The 15,538-nt window shown below is 38.1% G+C and overlaps 1 protein-coding gene across 2 annotated transcripts in view; it reads right to left on the bottom strand.

Moving 5' to 3' along the window:
* PPARGC1A (PPARG coactivator 1 alpha) overlaps positions 1–15,538 on the bottom strand; it is a 655,554-nt gene that overhangs the window by 22,250 nt on the left and 617,766 nt on the right. For both annotated transcript variants that reach the window (XM_081083143.1, XM_081083142.1), the window contains 4 exons: positions 15,152–15,274; positions 14,077–14,281; positions 9,393–9,438; positions 9,210–9,283 (listed from right to left, as the gene is read on the bottom strand). In XM_081083143.1, the coding sequence (XP_080939269.1) occupies positions 9,210–9,283; positions 9,393–9,438; positions 14,077–14,281; positions 15,152–15,274 (448 nt within the window). The remainder of the gene's footprint in view (positions 1–9,209; positions 9,284–9,392; positions 9,439–14,076; positions 14,282–15,151; positions 15,275–15,538) is intronic.

Raw genomic sequence — 15,538 nt, 5'->3', positions numbered from 1 at the left:
CAACTGAAGGGACAGTCCCTGAACTCCTACTGTGCCTTGGATGCCACCCCCACCAGCCACTGGTGTTTCAGAGACTACGCCCCCGGGCCGCTCAGTTCTTTCTAATAAAGAGACAAAATTAAAATGTGTCTTTAAAATCTGAAGTGTATATTCTTACATATGTGCTTAAAATGTATAGAAACTCCCTGGGATGACCAAATAGACCCTGGGAGTGAAACTATCAGGGCTGTAAATTTCTATGGGCACTGCCTGTTAAAACAAATAATTTCTTGCTTAGTGGATGGAAGTTACTTTAGGATTAGTGAGTAGGTGGGTAGGGGGAAATATTTTAGGTAATTCCTTAAATTGTTTAATATATATTTTTATTGATTTCAGAGAGGAAGGGAGAGGGAGAGAGAGAGAGAAACATCAATGATGAGAGAGAATCATTGATTAGCTGCCTCCTGCACACCCCACACTAGGAATTGAGGCCACAACCAGGGCATGTGCCCTGACCGGGAATCAAACCGTGACCTCTGGGTTCCTAGGTTGACGCTCAACCACTGAGCCAAGCTGGACAGGCAGATAATTCCTTAAACTTTTTACTGTTTACTGAAGCACCTTTAATCAGGGAGTGCCTTCAAGCAAGACTGAGACATCTTAAGACTCACAAGACCTCCAACCACCAGTGCCTAATTGAAAATCTATTTCCAGAGACAGTTGAAACCCAAAGCAAAACAACAATATAAGAAGCACTTTTTTTTTCTTTCCACATAGTGTCAAACTTTTAAGAGCAGCTGATGGGACAGGGGACCCCTTGCTGTACCCAAACTAATTAGATTGCTCTCACCCCATCTCCCCTGCCCAGATTTTTTCCCCTGCAGTAGGAGAGTAGTCAATACCAATTCCTTTACGCCACTACTTTTGCTCATCTCCCCACTAATCGCCAGACCCTCCATTTCATCCCACCAGCCTAAACCAACAGTCGAATGCCTCCCATAACCTCCAGATTATTTCCCGTGTGTTGATTTCCTGGGGAATGTGTACACTTTGGTGTTGACAGTACAAGGTATATTCCGTGCTCTCTCTTGAACTTAGCAGGTTTCGACAGATTTATGGGAGGACAGATGGCCATTACAGGCTGAAGGCTGACAAGAGGCAGTTCAGAGCATTGTTAACACACTTGCACAAACTCTCAGCAGTGCAGCTCTGTGCAGAATGTAATTCAGCCTATAGCTTTTTTATTGCTGCCTATTTTCTTTTGTCAAAAGAGCCTGCTGTGCAGAGCAACAAATGGCTGCTATTACCCAGAATGTAATGGGTGTCAGACAAATCACGTAACACAAACAATCAAGAGTATGTAGGTCATATTTCAACAGAGCACAACCTTAGCAATATTTATGATTACTGCATTGAAATGTGCTCTATAATAAACAAGTACCTCTACATCACTCACACTTACGCACTTCTGCACAGCAGATCCGGGAGAAGTGGCACACACTCTACAGTCATCGTTTTAAACAGCCCTTTGATTTAAAAAAAAAAAAAAAAGTCGAAGGCAAGTTTTGTTTTGTTTTGTTTTTCATTATGTGCCATAAAACGATTTTCTTGGAGGAGTTCTCTTTTGGGTTTCTTTGTTTAATTGAATGACTCTGGTAAATGGTGAGTCCTCTGCTCTGTTTTCTGTGCTCCACTATCCACCCAATGACTGCAGCGGGATCTTTATTGCAATAGTTTACAGCATTTTACAGAATCTCCTGCTAAATCTGGGACTTGCTTTGGAGTGTATTTGACAGTGAGATTTTTCTTCTGTCGCACGCCAATTCAGTTGTTGCTTAAGGAAAAAACAACGAGAAGATGAGTATCTATATGTTTAAAAACTCACCAAAAAAGGAGGATCGGGCCAACAGAAGTGTGTGACTTGTCCTATTCACATACTTTGGGCCTCGAGAACTTGGAGGAGGTGTCAAGAGGACATAGGAAAGGCTGATACTCAGTATGAGCTATTGTTGCTACATGAATTGTTAGAATATTTCTTAATCTAAGCTCCTTCAGTGCCCTCTGCCCACCCCCAGGACTCCTGGGAGCTCCATGAGAGCAGCAACCAAAGTGTTAACAGTAGACATGGAGGGGCCCCTCACATCCTGCTCTGGCTCAGAGTGCCTCTGCCCCTATTACTTTTTAAGTATTTCCTATATCACCCCTGATTGCAGGGGAACAAACTGGCCTAACTGCAAAGCTTCAGAACATTCCTGTGGCATGTGACTAATTCCCCAACTGTTGCTCAGGGAAGATGAAGATCTTATCATTGACCCTGTGCACTCTCCCACAGAGCAGGGGCAGGAAGGGGAACAGGGTGAGAATGAAAAGGACCTGGTTTTCCAGGTGTCTGCCACCAAATCCTCCCAAGCTAATAAGGGAGAGGAAATTGCTTTGTGATTCTTGTTTAAAGAAACACGATATTACCATTTCCAGAAAAAAAACAGAACAAAGAAATTATCTTTCCCAATGTTGGGTCAAGATGGATGAGATCAAACAGAGAAAATGAATGATATGTTTGAAATATGGAAGGAATTCCTGACAGTCAGAGTTGGCAAAAGTTGCAATGTGCTGTAAAGACAATTTGTTGGGTCTCTGTTCCTTGGACTCTTCGGGCCCAGGAATGGATTATATGATCTGTCAAAATCACTTTCCAGTTCTCTGATGCTATGGTTTTTCCTTTGAAAACTAATGACCACAGCTCATATTTTGCTTTGGTCTATTTCCCCAAAGATAAGTCACATACAAAAGAAGTATATACAGACAGGGTAGAGAAAATTTATGCTGTTTGTCAATATCCCATCCAGCACAATGAACTTTTTTTTTTTAATATATTTTATTGATTTTTTACAGAGAGGAAGGGAGAGAGATAGAGAGTCAGAAACATCGATGAGAGAGAAACATGGACCAGCCGCCTCCTGCACATCCCCCACCGGGGATGTGCCCGCAACCCAGGTACATGCCCTTGACCGGAATCGAACCCGGGACCCTTCAGTCCGCAGGCCAACGCTCTATCTACTGAGCCAAACCGGTTTCGGCCAGCACAATGAACTTTTAAGTGGGAAGTTTAAAAAAGAAAATATTAAACTCCACATAAAAGAAGACTAAAAAGTTAAAAATTGATGGGTTAATGAGTGGGTTTTTTTAAATGCAAGTCCATTGATGTGCACTTTGAATGATTGCCCATTTAAACCGAGGAAAAACATTAAGTGAAAAATAAATGAGACCAAATTATACGCCCACTATCATCAAAACCATGGGGGCAAAATATATCAAAGGAAGAGAAAGATTGCTAAGACTTAGTGTGTTAGGGGGATGAGATTGCTGATTATGTTGCTCCTCTCATTTCCCTAATTAGTTATAAATTAGTTATATTGCTTTTTATTACTTGTATAGTAATAACAATAAAACAACTTACATATGCATGTGCCTATACATATCCATGAAATTTTGGGGTCAGTCACTCTGGTCCCTAACCAGATTTCTTCCTGTCTTGTGGTTAAAACCATCATCTTGTTCAGCTGACATTGCTTTGCCATTACCATTTGAGAAACAAAAAGTCTAGTGCTCTGAAAATTTCCATATGCAATAGAGTTGAATGCCGTCTGCCAAAAGAGCATTCTCTTTTCTCTCATCTTGCTTTACTAACAGCTACTGTATTTTGAAATCACATTAGTTTTTACACCTGTAAAAGAGAAGTGTTTTTTTATCAACCAAAATGAGCTAGTTTGGGACAATCACAAAGTCAGACCAGCTGGCAATACCTACTAAAGCAAACTTCCTATCTCATCCCTCCTGTTTCCCAAAGACTCTGCAGATGGGACAGAGGGATTATTCAGGAGGTCTTAGAATTTTGTTGAGTCTTTGTACTTCCACTGAAATGTTTGGAAAATTTCACTAAAATTTGTCAGAGTAAAGGAAAACAAGGCATCAGAAAAGCTTGGGCAACAGCTTGGTGTGATTCTTCTGCCACAACCCAACAGATTAAGTTTGTAGACCCAGGATCAACAAATCAACAACACGAATACTGTTTCTACCCTGTCCACCCCCCTGCTGCACCTATGGCAGACATCACTAATTGATCATGACATTCCTACTGAGCACAGACTTGGCCTTAGAATCCTTCTCAACACAACGCTCCTGGCAGCCAATAGCAATCAATGACACTTGGCAAGTGAAATGAAACCTATTTAACATAACAGATGTCGACTACTATCTTTAAAATCCAGGCTTCAGGAAAGAAACATAATGTCTAGTCAGACAGACCTGCTTTGAACCCTGGGTTCACCGCGGAGCTAGAATCAACATAAAACTTTTTCCTCAACAATTAACTGGGCAGAAAGTAAAAAAGATGATATCTGTGCGGTGCTATTAGGGAGTGTCTATGCTGTAGGATTAGTAGCAATAGTAACTGTTGTTGAGAGAATATCAAAGAGGGCATTTCTACCGTGATTTGGTAAATCTCACACCAGTACAAAAAGCAGTATATGTTTAATTTCATGGGGACTTAATGGGGTTTTGCCATAAGAACCCATAATTTCATATATTAAAGTTCCAAAGAGGAGATAACATTAACTCAATTAAAGATCACCAAAAGATGGAAAGATGTGCAATGACCTTAGTAGATGAAGTTAACATAGTAGTTGAATAGCTAATACTTATTGAACACATATATGCTGGTACTGGACCAAGTCTTTTTCATGTTTTCTCTCATTGAATCCTCATGGTGACGCAATAAAATGCAGGCATACTTATTATCTTCATTTGATGCATAAGGATCCTGAGAATGACAGAGTTTCTTAAATTGACCAAAAGCCATACATCTAGATAGGGGTAGATTCAGAATTTGAACTTAGATTAGTCCCATATCAGAGCCAATGTTCCTCACAGCTTTGCTAAGCTACACTATCTGTTTTTTGAAAATCAAAATAAATTACTTTTATTTGGAGCATTACTGCTTATAAAGTGTATTGGTTCAGGTTAAGCTACATGAAATTGCCATTTTTGTATTTCCAAAATGGTTGAATACTGGCGATTTTAAGTTTGAACCTATAATTTAGTCCTTTGAGTCAGACAGTAATTTCATTTGGGAATTATAAATAGGGATTTAAAATTGAGGAATCTCAGCCCTAGAGAAGAGTAAGGATATTGAAAAATGTTGAAGAAATAAAAAGATGAAGGAGGGAAAGTACTTGTGTTATCTCGCATATTTCTTTGCTGATTTCACTGTCCCTGTCAAATTCCTTTCTCCTAAATATCTCTTTGATTTCCTTCCTTCTTGCTTCTACTCCAACAATATCTTCTCCTCTTTCTACCTGTACACTTCAAAATCTGATACACATATTTTTCTCCCTTAAGGCTCCCCAAGTTTACCACGTGGAGAGCCCAATTCCCTCCAAACTCCTTTCTATTGATCACTTCACTCACTCACTCACTGTATAATCAGATTGTCTTAATGCTTCTTTCAGTCCTGAAATGCCTTTGCATTTCTTTTCAATCTTCTGTAATCATTATATGTAACTTCAAGCCATGTTACAGGGTTCCCTTTGATAACTTCGTTCCTCCCTTCGGTGATTCTCTGAGGCATAACTGGTGTTGGTCACATTCTCCAAACAGTACTATACAACAAATTTTACTCAAGGTTTTTAGAGGAGCTGGAGATCATGTACATCACACATTTCAGACCCACAATAGCTCTGCCAAAAAAGCAAAACAAAACTCTCCTCCACCAGTCTCCTCCTCCATACATCACCCTCCAGGCATGTTCCATACTTCTTCCAGCTTTCCTCAGCATCCTCCAAGTTCCTCCTCACCCCTTGTTTTCCTATAGCTCTAAATTTCTTCTCTGATGCAATGCAATTTGGCCTAGCACCGCTTCTCTAATTTGCATCTTCACGCTTACAGCCACCATGCTCAACAAACTAAAAAAATGCCCCTTGTGCCCACCTTTCTTAGGAGGTAACTGAACGTTATAAATAATAAATGATATTTTCCCTTTATGTTTCTCATACAATGTGTTCTCTTCTCCGAACAGCCTATGAGCCACTCCTTAAACAGGAAAACATTTACCAGCATCTACTACGGCACTATGCTCCATGGATTACTCTCTCTGTTTGACACTTGCTGTGCATCCATCAGCCAAGAACTATCATAGTGCAAGCACAGAGTAGGCATGAAAAATACGTTGTTAAATTGATTTCCATTGTACCCAATAATCTTTCAAAGCACCAAGAAAAAGGGATTTAAACACGTAGAAGAATTCTGATGCACTGACAGAAATAAATCCACTGTATATGTTTTTAAAGATTATAAGTACTTTTAAAGTATTTTCTATAAATCTCTACCTGCCTTTCAATAGTGTAGGCTACTATCCATCAAAATTATGACTAAATTGCTTAAAATTAGTTATCAATAAGAGAAACATTAAAACTTCTGATAAAAAATCAAAGTAATTGATTTTTTATAACAACATAATCTCACTAATAGAAGAAATGCAATTTAAATGATATGTTCATACACATAAATTAACAAAACATTTTAAAAACAAAGACACCCAATGCTAGAGAGGAGGAAATAAAGCAAGTATATCCAAAGAGTATTAATAGGATTATAGATAGAAATACCCTTTTCAGAAAGCAATGTGGCAATAGATATCACAAAGCCCCAAAGTATTTATGTCCTTATATTCAGTATGAATAACTACTATAAATTTATTTTGAGAAAAATAAGAATAAGACATTTATGAATGACGATGTCCACTGCAGTAACAACCTAACTGCATAACAGTAGGGGTATTAATAAGTAAATTTAGATGCACCTATTCAAACTAAGGTTACATTGCATCCTAAAAGCATTATAATAAAGGGCCATGATGATACAAAAATTCATCATTAAAATGTTAATGGAAAACTGGGGAAGCAAATTCACATATATATGAATATATACAAAAAGATCACAGATATATAAAAATATCCATAGAAAACAATGGCATAGTTATCTTTGTATCTTAGAACCATGAATAATTTTTCTACCAGTTTATATTATTGACATTTTTACAGTAAAGTTTATTATTTATAATTAAAGAATAATAAAAAAGTATTTATTTAATACAAATCTGGTTTTTGGTATCTATCATGGAAACTTTCTCAACCCTCTCTAAAAGAAAGTAACTGACTAATACAACATTCTGAACATTTTTAGTTAATAGATTCCTTTCAGTTAACTTATCACAGTAGGCCATTTTTTCAAACCAATTAATGTCCATTATACTGGTGACTAAAATTACGTGAGAAAATTAAATATCATGTAAATAAAATATCATTAAAATGTTGTTTCTATAAAAAGACCCCGTAAAGACTAAATGAAGGACTGTCAAATGTTGTAGATTGGTGCTAATGAAAACCACTGAGGAAAAATGAAGACTTATGATTGCAATTTCTATGAAAGTCATAAACATCTAGAATGGTTCTACACTAAGAGTACCACACAAATATCTTTAACTCTTTTATTTCAAAAAGTAAGAAACAAAAAATGGGACCATCCATAATGCATTATTAGTGAGGCTTGTGACAGAAAGATGCCTACTTAAGTTTGCCTACTTAAGTTCAAAGTAAAGGTTTCTGTTTTCCACCAAAATTTGATATTTTAATGTATATTTATGTTTTAAGCAAAAGTAAAATGACAAAACAAATGTATACTTTAATCAGCACTTTGGATAAAACCACCAAATACTCATTCTCATTGATCTGATATGAAGACCTCTCCTGCATGCGGTATATACACAAAAGAATAGCTTATAATCATATATGTAAATTATAATTCATTTAAACAATTATGTATGCCTATGCTTATAAGCAAATATATATGTATGTAGACGTGTATATGCATATAAAGATATATTTGTATATATGTATATATATATGAGTCTACATACATACACACATATAAAATATATGCAAATACCATGAAATTAACTAGTCTACTGTTTTACCAAATCGTGCGATCATGCAATAGATCTTTTATATGGAGGTAATTTCGGGAACTCAAAGTGTGAAATTAAACTTAGCGACAATGACCACGGTGCATGTAGGCACTGTGGTTCTGGTTGAAAAGCATCTTGTTTAACTTACTGTTCCTTTACCCTTATCAGCAATGGCCAGAGCCAAGAAATTTCTTGTTCAGACATCCTAAGTTTCACCTTCTGGTGGGGTTCAAGTTCCGAAACTTAAAGCTCTGTGCAAAGACACCATTTACAACCAAATCAGAAGTCTGCTTTGGAACTCTTGGTTTAGTAAGTTTCTCAGAGTTCAGTCCAAGTTTTTAGTGCTCCTTCCTCTTCAGTGTGTGAAGTCAAGACTGGCTAAATGAGTTCAGAAGTCCAAATGGTGAAGGAAATAGCTCTTCTTTAAAATATATATAAGAACGTTTTGTATTGGTGAATGGGTATATTTTCATGTTTCTCCTTTGCTGAAAAGATATTAAAATGGTAACATACAGAGGAGAGCATTGCACTGTTAGGCACACCAGAGAGTGAGAAAACATTCCAAGTGAAGCATTGAGAAGTAGTAAGCCTGGCTTTTAACCTTTGCTCCTCGCTTTCTTGCTCTGTGATCTTGGGCAAGTTGCTCAACATCTCTGAACCTTATTTCTTCATCTTAAAAAATGAGAGAACTACCACCATCCTTATGAGGTCTTATGAAATTAGCCCAAACCAATTATGTGCCTGGCACATTTATTGAGAGGGAGATCAGTAAATGTTCATTTCTCCTACTACTCAAGTTGTGGTGTCTTAATCTGAAATAGGGTTATTTGAGGATCCAAAGCAGTAATACATATGGGGATGGGGGAAGCGAAAGTAGGTTTATAGTTGTGAGTGTGCAAAACAGTTTATTCTTGCATTATTTATTAATTATTGTATTATTTTCATACAAACAATTGTAAACCTACTTTTACCCCACCCTGTATACACCAGACTCTTTCTCAAGTCTGACCCACAATAAATATCATCTCTTAAAGAAAGTAAATAACCAGAAATATTTATAGAAAACTTCTTATCCAATGTTGTTTGTTCTCTATTATTGTCATTACTCACACAAAGAAAACAATCTATTTAACATATATTCATCACACACACACACACACACACACACACATGCACACACACACAATTCCGAGTGAAATGTAAGGCTCACCTGCAGTTCCAGAGAGTTCCACACTTAAGGTTCGTTCAATAGTCTTGTTCTCAAATGGGGAACCCTTGGGGTCACTGGAAGATATGGCACATTTATAAAAACAAACTGAAATGGAGTTGCTGTAGCCAAATGTATTAGAACCCCCTTCCCTTTCTGAAAATGGTTACATTTCTTAATACTTACTTTGGTGACTCTGGGGTCAGAGGAAGAGATAAAGTTGTTGGTTTGGCTAAAGGAAAAAAAAGGAAACTAATTATGAAATATTGAGTGTTTTTTTAGATTTGTTTTCTTGCTACAACTGTCAGGTGGGAAACTGGAAACTGTAAATCAAAAGTAAGGAAATCCCTGAATATTAGATCAAAGTCAGACAACAGTCCATTATGCTAAAAAAAAAAAAAAAATCCAAACATTTGTATCAGAAAACTACCATTCAAAAAACATACAATAATAGAGTTAAAAAAAAAAGTAGCATCCCTGTTAAGGATATCAAATGTGCATTATACCATCAGAAGGAAATAATGTTTTCTATTTGAATTTGGAATACAGTACACGGTTTGTTTAGATAAGAAAGAGCAGAGTAACTACAAGATGACAGAACATTATGAATATTCAGTTGATTTTTCTTCTAAAACATATAATTTTATATCTAGCCTGAGAATAGGTTATTTGTATGAGGCCAAAGCTCACCCAATAACCATTCCCTTCACTAAAAATGAATTCAGAGATTATGGCAAATTTTGGACATTGATCCAGATGGTTGAAAAGGGGCTCAGATTCTCAAATCTGATAGACAAGTAAAGTAAGATACTATGTTTATCAGTTGAGAGACCCAGAGCTTTGTAAGGAGAGCTCACCTACTTCACTTTATGCTTCCTAAATTTTACCTGTTACAGAAGGCATTTCCCAATTATAAAGGATGAAGTAAGAAGCTTCTTCTTACTCCAAAATTTCAATTGCTACTCTTCAGCAGTCTTGTATTTTGAACAGAAGGAGGGGAAAGCAAAATGAGAAATGCCCTTGGGATATATATCTACATATCTATAATAATAAAAGGGCAATATGCTAATTAGACCTGATGTCTTTCCTGACATCCTTCTGGGACAAAGCTGGGGCTGCAGCCACGGGGTCCAGGCAGCCGCCTATGGCTGCGAGGGAGGGATCCAGGCAGCTGCCCTCTACTGCCAGGGAGGAATTCAGGCAGCTGCCCCCAACTTCCAGGGAGGGATCCAGGCAGCCGCTGAGGCTGCAAAGACCTACTCTTGCATGAATTTCATGCATCAGGCCTCTAGTCTATATAATAAAAGCCTAAGCAACAGTTAAGGTGGAACGACCAGAATGACCGGTCACTATGATGTGCACTGACCACCAGGGGACAGACGCTCAACACAGGGGTTGCCCCTGGTAGTCAGTGCACTCCCACAGGGGTAACGCCACTCAGCCAGAAGCCGGGCTACTGGCTGGTGAGCACAGCAGTGGTGGCAGGAGCCTCTCCCTCCTCTATGGCAGCGCTAAGGAGCAGCGAGCCAAGCGGTAAGGAGCAGTGAGCAGGTGGGCTGTAAGGAGCAAGGGGTCCTGGGCTGCAAGAGCGTGCAGACTGGGCTGAGGGACACCCCCCCCCCCGGGCCAGTGCATAACTGGGCCTCTAGTTATTTATATATATGCCTACCTACAAAGATATATGTACACATATGTCAATTTTTTTCTCAGTAAAATAACTGCTTTCAAAAGGTAGTCATTTAAATAATGAAATTGATTTTAATGAAAATCACAGAATTGAAATAAAAACAGTCTTTAGAATAATCTTCCTTATTTTATGGAGGAAAAGCCTGAGAAAAATCTTTGAGATGCTAAAAGATATTGTCAGAGCCATAAAAATAGTTACTGGCAGAGTTGGCCCAGAATATGTTTCCTTTCTCCTATTATCAAAAGAGACTGCAACCAATAGATATTCAAGCAAATTAATCAACCCCAGTAATTAAGGTCTTTTGAAATGTGAAAATATTATTTATATCCAAATTAGGCTGAAATTAGGTACTTTACTTGGATAAATAGTATTTACATATTTAATTTGTAGATTTAGATTTAGTTTTAAAACAATGGAATGGTTTCTCATCTATCCAATGTGCATTCAGTAATACGAAGCTCATGCTGTCTTCTACAAATTAGATACATTGATTGATTGGCTTTTCCATATAAACAGATAAATGAACTGGTCTTACATTATTTTTTTGGTAAGTCTGATATAATGAACCTTTCAAAAAGAACACACTTATGAAGGAACTTTGCCAACTTTTAAGGTGTTCAACTAATAATTACAATAATGCATGCAGGTTCTATAGAACATGTCTATCTATGAACTATGTGCTATCACACACAATAAAAGCACATGGAAAATCAGTCACTAGAATTTCAGTTTTCAAGGTGTAGAGTTGGCTTTCTGAAATGCTCAAAGGAAGACCCCCAAAATTCTGGTAGTTGGGTACAGGTAAGGCCAAGGGCAATGGAAGGAGGGAGTAGGCAATGGAGATATTTAATGGTACAAAAGGCATCAGGAAATGAGGACTATAGGGGAAGGGTACAGCTGAAACCACATATAGACTCTAATCACTGAATATGCCCAGGCTCACAAAAGCTCACTAATGGAGCCTGCTTTGGTTCACTCAGAGTTTAATCCACACTGTTCCAGAGACTTTAATCCACATTGATTCTTGAGGGCAGGAATTCACCTTTTTAATGCAGAACATTGTATTTTTAGTGAATGAATACATTAGCAAATGAATGAATAAGTGAATGAGTGGGACACCAACAAGTGCCAAAGGCCAGACTATTATCCTAAAGAACTTGAAAGAACCTGACCTCACCATGTTACAAAGAACAAACAGGAAGTTCAGTGAGAAAAAAAATTACAATACATTAAGAAAGGTAACCTCAGCAGAATCTCTCAGTATCATCTCTAAGAGTTCACGTGTTTTTCTTTCAAATTTTGATGATAATTTAAGTAATCCCTAAAGCTGAGCATTTATTTCCTGTTGGTTATTAACAGCTAGTCATGTTTGCTTTGTTTTAGGACTTTAATAACTACAAGAATAAATAGTTTTTATATATATATATATATATATATATATATATATATATATATATATACACACACACACACACACATACACATTGTCAAAAGGTTTTGTTCAGGGATAAATTCTATGCCTCACCACAGACATATACCTTAAAAAAAAGCAAACCACATACAGCATGTCTCTTCTAAAGAATATTTCCCCCATAGGCCAATTTAGTTCCTCACTGCCATGTTTTGCAACAGTGTACAGTAATATTTAGTGGTAAGCAAATTTAAAAATTGGGGGGAAAAAGAGCCTCAAAATCCAAAAGGGCCAATTAAAGTTTCAAAACAAGACCTTTGAAATGTGCTGCTGGGCTGGGCTTACTGCCTCCAAGGCTTCATCGAGCTCAGGACTTCACATTCGGCTCCAGAAAATGAATACATGACTAGCAGAAGGTGGGGAGTAGCAGTGAATTCTTCAATTCACTCACTAGAGCAAGCCCAGCTGGCTTTCCCTCACCTGAGGCCTTGGACAGCTATGTGTCTGGCCCCCAGGAGACTGGTTCTGCTCTGGGAAAAACTCTTCCAGTGTGTGAGGGGCCCAACAGGCCTAAGCAAGCTAAGAGAATTTGGCTCCTGTCCATAAATATATTTCCCTGAACTGGCAGAAAGGGATGGGTAGTGATTTTGAGATAGCCACCAGGAAAAACCTAACTGGGAGACAACTTAACATATTAAAGGAAGCTTCCTGAAAAATCTGGGTTTATTGTGGGCTGGGGATGAGAGAGGGAAAGTAAAAACACTGGGAAAGAAAATACTGTTGAAAAGCAGCAGCAGCAGCAGCAGCATACCTGTGCAAAGTAATCATGGTTCATAACAGGGAGGTGGGGCTACCACTCTGCAGCACAGGGAAGTTGGGAAAACAAAAGGGAAAAAAAGAGGTGGGTGTTTATAAATACTTTATTAGCAAATGCCTACTTCCACTACAGGGGTAGAGGTCAAGTTCACGTGGAAACTGGGATATTTTTAAGCAATGGCAACTTTTACAAGTTCTTTTTACACCTGTAAGACTAGAATATCTTGAAAGGAGAGACCGAAAACAAAAGAAAATTTTATCTCTGCCAAGAGAGGTGTTCCCCAGATCAGCCTGATCTGCCTCAGAAGCCTTCTGATAATGTATGGAGGCAATAAAAAAATCAATCTAAGTGTTTCATTTAATCTAGGCAATCATTTCTTTAGATAGAAATTTTTAAAATTCTAGGAATTTCCAAATCCTTATTTACAAAAAAAAAATCTGTGAGCCTAACATGTACTCTTAAAAAAAATAGGAAAGAATGCACATAATAACCACAAGAGGCTGCATAATTGTTATTTACAATTTCTTTAGGTACATACACAGCAAGTCAACAATGCCTTATTTTTTCCATTATTGAAAGAGGAAAAAAAATAAAAGCTCTGTAATGAATCTCCTAGCCCAGCCTGCCCAGAACTTCAATGACCTCAGCATTTGCAGAGCTCATGTAAACCTCATCTGAGGTTTCAATGCTCCCCACTTCGCCACCCCCCACTCGGCTAACATTTCAGGGACCATTGGGTGATTGTGAATCAGGCTGCATATCAGCTAAATAGGATATGTTCAACCTGTGTTCACGGAAGGATTTTTTCCCCCCATCTACAGTGAAGTGCTGAATTCTCTTTCCAGAGTGAAACTGTGGGAATGGAAGCCCACAGTTTGGGCCTCGCCAGCCCGGTGTATGCTGTCTCTCCCTTCAGCGCTCTCACCCACAGAGTATGTTTTGGTCCCCAACCTACCTTGTAAATGTTGCGACTGCGATTGTGTGTGGGACTTCTTTTTGGAGGTGCATTTGTCTCTGCTGCTGTTCCTGGTCTCTGTGGGTTTGCTGTGAGGAGGGTCATCGTTTGTGGTCAGATACTTGAGAAGCTCCGAGCAGGGACGTCTTTGTGGCTTTTGCTGTTGACAAATGCTCTTCGCTTTATTGCTCCATGAATTCTCGGTCTTAAAAACAAGGCATAAAGAAAGCTAAAATTAGTGAACTGAACCTTAGCAGAATGGATATAGGTTTTCTGAAGAGATGAGATTTTCAATGAAGTGTTCAGTCTAAGTGTACTGGATCTATGAGCTGTGAATAATTGTTTGCAGAACAAGGAAAGAAAATTACATTTAAAATTCCTAAATGACATTTATGCAGCTTTTTATTTCATTTCTCCTACATTTCAATGTTCTTACTCAGCAACATGTAACTAACAAGACCCTACAGCGCCTTTACTGTGAATAAAAAAAAAAAATAAGCTGGTTTAAACCTTAATTTGCCATTGATTGCCAGAGCCCAGTATTCACAATTCTCTTAAGTACCCCTTAACGCTCCGTTTTCACTCACAGTGAATGGCAAGACAAACATTGTTTAATACAGCCCGCTAACCGAATTATGTCATTGCCAGCATTCCATCCAATTAATGGCAGAGACGGATCTTTTGCGGTGATTCCAGAGCAATCTTTCTCAGGTTGGACAGCTGGCAAAACAGCAACCCTGCATCTTAAAGTCACTTATAGTTAATACCAGCCTATCAGCAAATTGAATTGCAGCCCGCACTGCTGCATGTATTAATAAAATGGGCAAGGAGCAACAGACGGCAGAACTTCCATTCCAATTGTCCAAAGACAAAGTGTAAATGGACTCTGCCTGGTTTACAGCGGCTAGAGTGCTGCTTTTGGACACCCATTTCGTCATCGGTTTCAGCATCGTGAAGCAGCTGCAGGTGCCCAGCCCAATGAACACCGTAAATAAGCCCACGACTTGTTTTACAGCTTCAAGCAAAAACCCTCTGTGACTTCCCCTCCTGTATTAAAAAAAGTTTACTTTTGTACCTTAACGACTGCAGGGTTTGTTCTCATCCTGTGACTATGGTTTGCATGGTTCTGGGTACTGAGACCACTGCATTCATTATAACTTAGCTGAGTGTTGGCTGGTGCCAGTAAGAGCTTCTTAAGCTAGAAACATATCAAAGAAGGGGAAAAGCAAGAGAGTTATGAGTCATCTGAGCATTAAAATAACTTATTAAAATTTCAAACTTAAAATTCAGTAATTGTAATGATAAAAAGTAATTCTATCACTCTTTAATTATATCACACCTCAGCACAAAAGCTCTAATAAACATGTATTTTTATTTTTTGTTTTTTTTCTGCTTTCTTTCAGAATGGTTTTTTTTATTGATTAAGTTATTACATATGTGTCCTTATCTCCACATCACCCCC

This window comes from Myotis nattereri (genome assembly GCF_964212035.1).
Source record: "Myotis nattereri genome assembly, chromosome: 1".
In the NCBI taxonomy this organism is placed as follows: domain Eukaryota; kingdom Metazoa; phylum Chordata; class Mammalia; order Chiroptera; family Vespertilionidae; genus Myotis; species Myotis nattereri.
Note: the sequence above shows the minus strand (reverse complement) of the source record. Positions and strands in the feature narration are given on the sequence as shown.